The sequence below is a fragment of the Periophthalmus magnuspinnatus genome, chromosome 17 (genome assembly GCF_009829125.3).
Source record: "Periophthalmus magnuspinnatus isolate fPerMag1 chromosome 17, fPerMag1.2.pri, whole genome shotgun sequence".
Lineage (NCBI taxonomy): Eukaryota > Metazoa > Chordata > Actinopteri > Gobiiformes > Gobiidae > Periophthalmus > Periophthalmus magnuspinnatus.
In genome coordinates this window covers 20,840,941-20,853,148 of record NC_047142.1, presented here as the reverse complement: position 1 = coordinate 20,853,148, position 12,208 = coordinate 20,840,941, and the positions used below count along the sequence as shown (strand labels likewise).

General features: G+C 36.8%; 1 protein-coding gene across 1 annotated transcript in view; it reads left to right on the top strand.

The window, feature by feature from the left end:
* Positions 1-9,917, top strand: part of b4galt2 (UDP-Gal:betaGlcNAc beta 1,4- galactosyltransferase, polypeptide 2) — a 200,804-nt gene extending 190,887 nt beyond the window's left edge. Inside the window, exon 8 of the mRNA XM_033982609.2 lies at positions 4,677-9,917. Within this exon, the coding sequence (XP_033838500.2) occupies positions 4,677-4,827 (151 nt within the window). The 3' untranslated portion in view covers positions 4,828-9,917. The remainder of the gene's footprint in view (positions 1-4,676) is intronic.
* The last annotated feature ends 2,291 nt before the right edge of the window (positions 9,918-12,208 follow it).

The following is a 12,208-nucleotide window of genomic DNA, read 5'->3' as shown; positions in this document are numbered from 1 at the left end:
GACATTTTAAATCGCAATATTGATCTAAAACGACTTAATAAAAGAAAACGCTGACTTCCTTTTGAAAACTGCTGCATTGATTTCCTCCTGCTCCTTTGCGGAACTTCGCCAGAAACATCATTACGAGAAAGTGCCGCATGGTAACTGTAGATTTTTTTTTCATTTGTGCCAAAATGGGTATACGCGATGCTGCCAAAGCTTGTGATACAACTTTGAGTGGGTAAATGACAGGGGAAAACAATTGTAACAGGTCAAGTTTTAACTAAAGTAACTAAAGTCATCTGCTTCTTTTGAGATTTTACACTTCTCTGTGATCGGATGAATCCACTTTTGACTTAGCAACACTGTTAATCAAACCTGTTGCTAACACTATCAGGGGTGACTTCAAGGAAAGAAGGTGCCACATTGGTCTGTTATCAATGTTCATATTTTGATTCACTGACAAAATAACCAAGTAAAAACACCAGGACCATGTAGCACAGATTAATACGAAGATTTTAAGACCAAAATGATGAGCCTGACAGCAGCAGTTACAGAGAGAGCGGTGACAAATTTTCAATAGAAAGTGAATCGGAGCCAAAGTCGATGGAGCCAGAAGCGCGACCATGCTCATTTCTTATTTAGAACACAGCGGCTAGCAGGTTAGCTATGTCCATTTAGATATACAGTCAATTCTTATCGCCTAACACTACTTCCTACTGCTGTTCCAAACCAGTTTTCAAATCAAACATGCAAACTCAACCTTTATTTCCCCTTGTTTTGCTTTAGTTCATTTTGGATTGAGATTAATACCGCGGCCTCTCGGGGGACTTTATCTGTAACAGCGGTGCAGTGTCCCTTGTTTACTAAAGCGAAAGTGCATAGTCTCTCCTCTATGTGATGAATGTTGACTATCAGTATTCAACCAGCTATATTCTCATTCACTATACGGCGCAGTCAGTGAGGCAGGAGGAGTCCATTCTGGTTGTGGCCTCGCATAACAATGAGAAACAGAGCTCGAGTCCCATAGAAAACCAGTCCTGTTTATCATTATGAAAGATGCTACCTGCCCGGATTACTGTTTGCAAATAGGAACACTTTTACTATAGAACGTGGTTAAATGCATGTAGCTGTTTTGACATTTTTACACAAGGTTAAGCAGGGCAGCTCAGAAGTAAGTAAATATCCCTTGGGACTTTGTTGTGCTATATTGTTAAGATCCTAAATGATTCACAGATTTTCCCACAATGCCTCGGTGGAATTCAAACTGGAGCTTAGCCCAGTTTGCATGAGATGTAGAAATGAGGGTAATGAATATGCAACAAGATGGTGCGCTCTTTGGCCCTGATCTGAACGCAGTACAACAAGCGGAGGTAATTACCAGAGACTGTACAATTAAACCAATGCATGTTGTTGGATTATGCGTTCCTACTGCAATGCATACCACAACAGAGATGTATTCTTCCGCTGCAAGTAAACTCAACATTCTCTTTTAGTTATATTTTCTTTTCTTTTTTTAATTTAATTTAAACCATTGTTATTTCGGGGATAAAATAACTAGCTACACCAGTCCTTTGCATCTTATAATTCCGTTGAAATACTTAAAACGTACATTTTGAAACAATGCATATTCATATTCATGCAGTTTATGTATACAGTAGCGTTATAGTCTTTTGGTGGGATAACAGTGGTGCAGTTTGTTAAGGATTCACCCACCAAATGGAAGGTACAATTCCCATATTGCTATTGCTTACTCTAGACCCATATGTGGGTGCACAAAAATACATTATATAAAGCCAAATGCTATGGCAGAAAATATTGGTTTCAAAATGTCTGTGTATAAACGTGGTTGCAAGGGACTACTTATTGTAACATCTTGGTCTTGCTGGTCTAAAGAAGACCTATTGTGCTTGTGTCTGCTATATAGTCTATAATCTATGACATTCGTGGATCATTATGTTACAGTTTGGACATTTTAAATCGCAATATTGATCTAAAACAACCTAATAAGAGAAATGAGTCCACTGACTTCCGCCTTAGAAAACTACGACGCCCAACGGGAGCTGACGTCGCCGTAAACGTCGTCACAACAAAGAGCCGCAGAGTTGTTGGCACCTTCTATGGATAGCTGCACATCACACTAGCGAATCCTACGTGCATCACCGATTAAGAAAATAAAATCGGAGAACAAAGTACAGAGCAGTGGCGGTGAAACTGATCAATGACGTCTTGAATAAAAGAGTATAAAGATTACTCAAACATGCATGAATCACGCTAAATACACCTTTGAGAGGGGAAGTGAGAAGGGGAAACAACTCTAAAAAGTCGATTTTGCTGCTTTACAGTTGCTTGAATATGGGGAAAACAAAACATCATAGGTTTTGTCACTATTATTTGGCTCATACTGAAATCACATTAATTTGATCAAACTATTTATGCTGAAAGTTAACCAAATATGTAACATGTAAACATCATTTATTAGTGATTTGTAATTCTTGTTCGTTTCGTCTTGTTCTGTTAATTACACAAATTGCCTTTATGGGGCAGAACCACATATACTGTATTCTTTTCAACTGCATAATGCTAGTCCACGAAATCACTTGCTCTCTCTATGACACTACATTCTTTACTTAGCTGACAGTTAGACTTTTAAACCGCTCTATCTGATCCGTACAAGCCGTCTACGCGTATCCCTCCTCCTCTCCAGACACTTGAGGAGAGCTTCCTGCCTCCATTGATGCCATAGGGGCCCTGTTTGATTCTTTTGTGCAGAAATAGATGTTGAGGCGTATGCACTGACGGGAGCATTGGTCTGAAGCTGACATCCTGGTTCTACAGAAGATCATTAAGAAGAGGCTTTTGTTGAACACAGAAGAGGCCTGTCCCGTTTACTCAATGCACATGCCAGTCGAATTTAGTGCTTATCAAACTGTGGTAAAAGTACGTCATTTTTTAGACCCTAACCGACAGAGATGGGTAGCACTTGGTTACATTTGTTCAGTTATATTTACTTGAGTTACTTTTTGAAGAAATTTGACTTTTCATGGTATTTTTCTAGCATGCTAGCAGCATACTTTACTTTTTAATGAAGTAAAAGTACTCTTACTTGAGGAAATGTTTTGGTTACTCTTCCGGCTGTGAGCAAGTCTACAAGTCACAAAAGTTTTATGTTAATATTAAGTGATTCGAACATTTGTGTTTCCTGCACCGCTCCTCATTTTTGTGTAACCTTTGAAAATACCAGGGCATTATTTAATTCTCCATGGAGGTAGAAAAGTTTTATGCCATACTTTTATTTACTAAAACGTTACATACTGGCTGTAAATAAAAAGTGTGAATTTCAATGTATAATTTGTTGTTTTGGTCTTGCTTTAGTCCCTATTTTCCTCTATTTAAACCTGGTTCATTTGTAGTTTAGCTTTAATTTAATCCTGCTCCTGATGTATCACTTTTAGTATTGCTTTAGTCTTGGTTAAATCTCAATGAATAATTTACCCATGTTGTATTGCCAAAGGGGGAGAGCTCAGACTACCTGTTTTATTTCTGTTAAGGCTGTATGCCAGGGTAGAGTTTCCATCAAAATCACTTGCACACTTGCTAAGAAATATTTCAACAACACAAAACAACAAGCAAGACTGTAGTGATTGATTGTGAGCATTTACAGTAGTGCAGGGTGAAGCCTTAGCACCTCCTGTTGGCCAGATGCGGAAGTGCACGTCTCTTTGTCTTGCAGCACCATTGCTCCCTGATTGCAGCAGTGTTGTGAGTCTAAAGCAATCACACAGCATTCAATTATTCTTTATTTCTGTCATTCAAGTTGAGCTGTTTAACTTTTTGGCATATTTGATGTTGTTAGGATCAACTTTGCACCAGCATAGCACAAACAACAATACTATAGGCTACAATTGAGGGGTATTTACAGTGTCCAACTCTATCTCCAAGTCTGTTCCACCTGAATGTGTGGTATTAATTGGTCAGGAACAATTGTTTTACACACATATAATGGGATTCATGTGACAGCACAACATCGCAACTAGAATACATGTATTTAAACTGAGCAAGAGGACAGCTCAGATCTGGTTCTTTGATGAAATTTGCAGATTTCAGATGTGTTGACCTGGTTTATGGTACATATTCCTGTAATTAATGGACATGTTCTTATAAATAAACAAAGGCAAAATTATGGTTTGACAATAGCTTTAGAAAGTGGTGCCTTTTTTGAACCCCAATGATGTCATCTTTGTCAACTGAAAGAGCTATATACATTAGTATGTCAAGTTTGTGGAACCAATTTTACATTTTTACATTTGTCATGTTTGGATATTTCTTTCAATAACAGAAAGTCTTCCTTAGTTATATAGACCCCTGCCCTCTGTCTGAAATAAGCTCTATAATGTGTTTGCAACCTATTAAGTATTTTAAATAGGGCTGAATGAATTTGGGAAAAATATCTAATCTAACTGTGATTTTGACAAACATGGCAATTACGAGATTTGTGATTTATGTTTTAATAAGAGGATTCTGCTCAAAGTTCACATTTTATAACCGTCCAGAAGAATTCACTAAAAGACAAACTAACACAAGAATCGCATTTCAGAACATGTTTGTACAGGGTTAGCAGCTTGTTAAACAGAATAAGACAGGATATTTTGTTGTTTAGGGAGAAAATGATGGTATTTTCTTCTGTTTCTTCTCAGATTCAACAAGATCCAGAACACCAAGAACACCATGAAGAAGGACGGAATCAGCTCTCTGACGTACAAACTGCTGGAGGTACGACGATTTCCCCTTTACACAAACATATCAGTGGAGATCGGCAAGCCCCCTCCGCGCCCATTCAAAGGATAGACTCCGCCAGACTGGTATCTCGGCGTTATCCTGTGTAATACCGTCACAAGCACATCTTCTTCCTGTATTCGTATTGGGATTTCCGCTCGCCATAGTCTTTCTCCTGATCGGGACATTAGGACGGCAGGCTTCTTTTCTGTGGGGAGTGCTTGAGATATCACTGACCAAGAAGACACGCTGCCAAAAACTTGTTGGAGCAGTTCCACCAAGAATCATTTGAGAACTGGAAGCCCTCCAAAAGCATATCAAGCTGGGATATTCACTGATATAAAACGTCTCCTGGTACATTTGGCAGGCAAGGTCGAGAAATTATCACTAAAACTGTATAAAATTGCAGGTAATGGAGAATTCAGAACGGTTTTCTAGACTGTGGCATTTTACACTGAGACGGCATGCAGCGATAAACCATTGGATTGTATAGGGGATATTCGCAATGACATTTTGGGATTATTTCCTCGAGTAGTGAATGTGTTTTGTGCCTGCGACTTCCAGCAGAGGACATCAAACTGTGCTAAAATGTGTTGATCAAACCACAACAAACTTTTTATATCTATCTTTAGACTGAAAGTGACTCAGAGGAGAGACTGGAAGTTTGAATAACCAATTTCTTTTTTTTTTCTGTGTGTTGGCTTACAATGCATTCAACTCAATAGTGTATAATGGCCAGCTCGTTGCACCAATTGGGCATTACGTTAAATAAATTTTACTAGCTGGTTTGTACATTTTAGGACTCATGTATTCAGTACATTGCGATTTTCAGCCTTATCATACTTATATACAGTACATGTTATTGTTAAAACATATACAGTAGGTTATTCAAGGGTCGGCTTTTGAAACGTGTTGTCAGACCACGTAGCCTGCCCAGTTACCGTTCATTTAATTCTATTTTCAGCTACAGTTATTCATTTGTATTGACATTCAGTGCACTCAACGCACCAGTAAGAGCGTAGCCATCTTGGAACTTGGAATATATGTACGCCTAAAAATGAACGTCTCCTCTCCTCTAAATTAGGGGCAAGCGCTCTGTCTCGCTCACAAATAGACACAACACAATCAGTACCGTTATGTTTATTACATAAAGCTTTCCCACATAATGATTTGCGTCATTACAAGTGATCTGGTTGGATTTCTTCACTGTAAACATGTTTTTCAGTTTTACAGTAGCTTGAGGAGAATTTTGAAATTATTAACTTTTCAAATAACTAACTTTGTCGCCGCGCTTTGCCTGGAATGTTTCAAAGTATGGCATTAAATGTTTCAAAATACCTTACATTCATTCATTCTTTGATTGTTAAAGCCTTGAATAACATGCATTCTTACTTAAAATGGCCCACTTTTACACGGATCTGACCTGTAACTTGGTCTCTCCATGAAGATAGATAAGTTTAATGCTCACTGTGGATCATTACAGGCAAAGCAGCAACGTCTCTGTGGTGACAAGTCCTCAAGTTGCATAGTGTACCTTTAAAGTTAATATTTTTACTCCTTTTAGATTTTTAGATTTCCTCCCCATGAAGAGGATTGTTTTCAGTTGAAGTAATCTCATACCTTTTCACTTCATAATTAAATAAATAGTAAGACTGGCCAGGTAAACACTTAACTATTGTGTGTAAAGAAATACACTACCAGTCAAAAGTTTGGAAACACTTTTTCATTTATGTTTCTTTGCTATTTCCTTTTTTATGTACACTATAGATTCTCACAAGACATCAAAACTGTGATTGGCACATATGCAACGTAATGAACAAAAGTAGTAAACTCAAAATGGCTCAAACTTTTATTTTATTTGACTAAATTTAGAATTTTTAAAAATGGCCACCTTTTGCTTTGTCTATTGCTCTGCACTTTTCTTTGACCCTTGACCCTGAAAAGACATAGCTGCGATGAGAAACCATTTCATATGAATTCATGATGACGCACATTGAGAGAAGGTCAAGGGTTTGCAGCTCTGTCAGCAAAGCAAACGGTGGATACTTTGAGGATTTCGTTGGGTTATTTCACTTTTTTCATTGCTACATAATTCCATAAATTATGCTTCATATGTTTGATGACTTATGTGTGTATCTAAAAGTAGTACATAAGCAAAAAAAAAACACATCGAAAAGAATGTTTGTCCAAACTTTTGCCTGGTAGTGTGCAAAAAATGAGAATTGGTAGGAAGTTGTCATTGTGAGTGCATACAAAGGACACTATTTCATTACACAACCTGCCGTCTGGTTTGAAGATCTATTCACTATGGGCCTATTGTTTTCATGTCATCTTAGCAACCTTCATTTTAATACCGGAAAAGTTTATTATCCCGAGGTGAAGGCAAAGATGAAAGTGTGAAACTTATCATTTAGTTTGACTGGCATCTGTTCATTTAGTGTCTCCTTGAGGCTGCTGCAAGGCAAATGAATCTGCCATCGCACCTGCCACAGAAAGATAGAACTTAATATCCTTTGTTAAGTTGTTTTTTTAATGTTTTGTACATTTTTCTTGTCTTTTTATTTAATATGTTTTATATGTTAATTTTTGTCGCCTCAAACACCAAATGGATGCCTTGGAGAGTAAAGATAAGGGGAAATAAACAAAGGAGACTATGGGACCTTATGAAGAGAATGAAGCAATGATTTGTCAGAAATGTAAATGTCCTCTTTAAGACAAAACTAATTTAATGGAAAACTGTTGAGCTGTTATGGTTTGTTCAGCTATGGCAATTTAAAAAGCACTTATTCTACAATGAACTATATCAATCAATCTCAAAATTAAAACATGAATTTTCTAATTTGTTGCCTTAAACAAGGATTTATTCAGAACAGATACAATCTGTAATATCTAGTATAAACCAAATCTGTAACAAGACTAAATCAGGTCTAAAAATGTATTAAAGTCTGACTAAAGTATTTCTGTATGAGTACAACACAAACAATGCCAAAAAGTAAATGTATTTTATAAATGAAGTAAAGCTAGTTTCTTGTTCCATCATTGGTACCCAGGCCACAGTTTGAGAATTAATGTTTATAATATCGGCGGATAACCAATAGTGTGAGTATAAGTTATAAATCAGTCTCCCCACAGATATGTTGACCTTAAATTCAAGTTTTACGTCATAGTTTTACATCTCATTCAATTTTGTTTACCCAAAGCAACTGTTATGAATTTGAAGTGTATGTATTAATTTAAATGAACATGAACTGTTTAGTAAAAATGAAAATATGACATGCACAGTGTTGGGAAGTAACCAAATACATGTATTTTGAGTAAATTTGGTGCAGTTACTCTTTCATTTAAGGTATTCATGATAGTTACTTTTCTAAAATCAAAGGAATTCATTATGGTGTTTGATCTCACAATTTCGTCTTCAAACTGCACAGTATTAATGAGCAAAACAGAAAACACCATTCATACAGAGCATACATGAGCAGTTTCTCCTTGTTTAATCAGTAATAAATGCATGCATTACAAATGGTGCAATTAAATACAAGTATCCTTCCCAACACCAAACATACAGTAATACAATGATTCAAGTCACCATTTCATTTTTACTGTATGTATCATATATCTTTTGTCAATCTCTGGCCCTTTTTTGCCCTGCCTTGGGGTTGACTGGTTCCCATCTGTTCTGCCTTTGCTCCTGTCTTTCTGCCTGCAGCTTCTTGGACAGCACTGCACAGTCACATCTCCACACGGTCCTGCTTTATCCTTCCTTTTTGTCTCTCTGTTTTCTCCTCTTTTATCGTCTCTTCTTTCAAACCGCGCCAGTCTTTGCCCCATGTGTCAATGGACCACTCTTGTTCGTTGCGGTGGACCCTCCTTCCCATTCAATACCTATCGACAGAGATTCTCCACGTGTCGCCATGTTTTTTGCCTATGTCTATTCTCTGCTCATTATTTTGTGCCTCCTCGTTCGATTATCTACAACACATTCAAATAGATCTTTTACGGACTGTTTACAATTTCCTGTGCAATATTCAAACATGTATTTTCTGTGTAAAACTGGTAGGAACGAGAATTTTGTGAAGATATTTGAAGGTCATTTGTTTACTGCATTATACTACATACTATACATACTACTATTGGTCACTGTTAGCATATAGGTCAACTCATATAACCAGTTTGTTTTGATTAGCAGTGTGGTCAGCATGTGTTGAGCACCTTCATTGTGGGGTAAAGAAGTTATTTTCTGCCAATACAATGGAGTAATAAAGATATGATTGGAATATTTGATTATAATTATCTTGAAGATGTCTATTACTACCATATTTACTTCATTTTTGAGGTGCAGCCTGTAACTTCTATGGTAGAGGCCCCACCTCCTTTGGTCCATTGCATTTCCTGAAATGTTCCATAGTATGACATTAAACTCATCTGTCTTGTCTTTATTTAATTGCAGGTGTTTTTATTGCTCAAATAGATAGATAAGTTTAAGTCTACTGTGGAACATCCCAAAAGTAAAGCGAGTCCATCTCCATGGATATAAGAAGGTGGTAGAACCTCCACCAGAATAGTGACATTATGCACTTTTAATTTTTAAATTGTGTATTTATTTGTGCATATCTTTTATAACTTGACATTTGGAGTTATTTTTTGTCAACACACACTTTTGTGTGCTAAATATACCTAAATGAAGTATGTCTATTGCTATTATTTTAGAATGTACCGGTAACTTAAAACATATTTGGGAGAATTTCTGCACAAAAAATTCTTCAGCTCCTCTACATTGGTGGAAAATAACTTCTACAACCAGTACTGTGTTGATGGCAACTGCCGACCATGTCTTTTCTTCAGTCATAACAGAGCTGACATGTACAGACAGTATAGTGGACGTGTTTGAAGTGTGTTTTTACAGATTCTGTGAGGAGTCTTTGAAGGTCTCATGCCCTTTGACCTTTGGAGTGTCTCATCTCAAGCACACCTCAAACATCAAACTTTTACACCGCCGACTCCGAGTGAACTTTTCAGGCCTGTGTGGCACTTTTTAAACATTACTGTATCTCTGACTAGGGTTTTTGTACATTGAATGTTGAAAATGTTATATCTTATATAGAATGCATTATGTCATATCAAACCTACTTTTTCTATACAATCAATAAAACTGATGATGGCTTAACGTTGTCTTGTAGATCACTCTTTTCTTTCAAAATTCAATGTAAGGTTTGCTGCATGTAACATGGAAATACAGTAGATAAGTTAAATGCCATACTGTGGAACATTCCAGGCAATAACATGTCCATGAAGAGGTACCAGGTAGAAGACTCGCCACCAGAAAAAGTACATATTGTACATTTAATACAATAGAACTAAATGTATACATAGTAGTCAGTTTCTGTGGCAACCCTTTTACAGGCACAGGCAACTAAAAGTCATTGATGTCTATGATTAAAAGTGACCTTTTATTATTCATTTTGACAAGTTACCATAGACACCTCATGGTAGACCATATACTGTCTGTGAGGTTGACATGTTTTACTAAAATAAAACCAGTGTTACGGCCTGGCTCGACAGACTGCAACAAAGAACAAGGAGGACACAGGCTGCAGTGTTTTAACCATTGTTAAAACCCTTGGACTTTATTTAAAAAGCAATAATGGTTATGTTTCTGTTATCAGTATGTGGATTGTGTACAGTGGGTGAGCTTGGTGCGAATGACAATCAGTAAGACAACGTTTTGCGTATGTGAATGTTGAGGTGTGTGAAGATGCAAAAACAAAAGAAAAGCAGCGGCGTGGCGGACTGGAGGATGGAGTGTGGAGAGAGCGAAGAGGTGGCGGAAGTAGCCTTTTATACTCCGGGGAACACTGGGCCCTCGTGGTCCCCGGAACTCTCTGTCGCTGTGCCTCAGACAACAAACACAGCGATAGTAAAGGGTCACCGTGACATCAGCTTTGTACATTTTACAGGAAATGTTTTGTATTTTTGTGCAAAATCCAACTTTTTTTTTTTTTTTCCCCATAGCCACTGTGTTTTTCCTGCCATTGTCCAAGGAGTCTGGTCTCATTTGTAATGCCGTACCAGTATCTCTGCTGCTCTTGTTGTGTTTTTATCAGATTCTTGCTTCACAAAAGGCTACAGTCCCCAGTGAAAAACCTCCAAGGAGAAATCGCACACACATCCTCCCATAGCAAGCCCCAAACACAGCAAATATTCAGCTTAAACATAGGCAAGGTACAGCAGAAAAGCCAAAATGAAAATAACCTTGGAGAACTTTTACATACTTTATTATTGAACCCATCACCATCAACAACTCAACTGTCACTGTCTTGGATAATACAAAAATAGTATTTACAGTGCTATATCTTCGCACCCTGGACATATTTTTCTTGTGCTCAAACTGTAGGTGTATGATTTGATAGCAAAGGTAACAAAAAATCGATGAGTTTTTATGCAACTTTTCACAATGCAGTGACTTACAGTGTCAGGTCATGCATCTTTACAGTCCACTGAACATGCAAAAAACTACAATCTGAAATAGATAACCTGATCCAACATATAATTTCATACAAAGTTATTCCAAGTGTTTGACTGGATAAATGCTCTTGATAATGAAGACACAAAATATGGTCTAATAATACATATGTGCTATTCACTGATGACCGAATGGTGATCAACAAATATATTTTAAACTTACAATCCTTGCCATCACAGAAAGAAACAAAGTTATACTTTGTTTTATTTGGTCTGTAATAAGGTAATCAAAACAGTCTAGACTCCACTCTATAAAAAACGTTACATCATTGATTTTGAGAATAACAGACCTCATAGAAATACTCATAAAGCAGTATACTACAGTTGTTTACCCTCTCTGCAGTCCAGGTATAATAACATTTTATTGTTTTTCAATATTGCTTGTGATTACAAATAATATACAATCACGTTTGGCCTTAGTCAACTACTATACATTATATTTCAATTCAAACTTAATGAGGACTTGGGTATATTTATTGCTAGGCTAAACTTTATCACAGATGTGCACACATTTCAGTACTGCATGAACACAGTGACAGGTCAATTACCACGTTCATGTTGCTAAACCAAACACATGTCTGGAGATGATCAAAATTATTCTAAACAGAAAAATGTATAAAATTAATTTTCTCTCTAAATTAAACAAGAGAACTCAGGTATGTCAAAATAGATGTACAGTTTAGTTTATAATTTAGTGATCCTTCACACTGGTTAGTGATGGGTGACACCAGTGACATTTGTTTCTATTTGAAGCAACATAATACTATGGCAATATTAGTTCTGTATTAAAATGCATTGAAACTTCTCTACTATTAACAATTACCTTGGCATATAGAGGCTGTTATTATTTCCATTCAAACCCAGTTTGAACTGATGCAAAACTTACATGTATATACAGATATAGAATTTAAACAATGCATTTTTTTTTTAAATC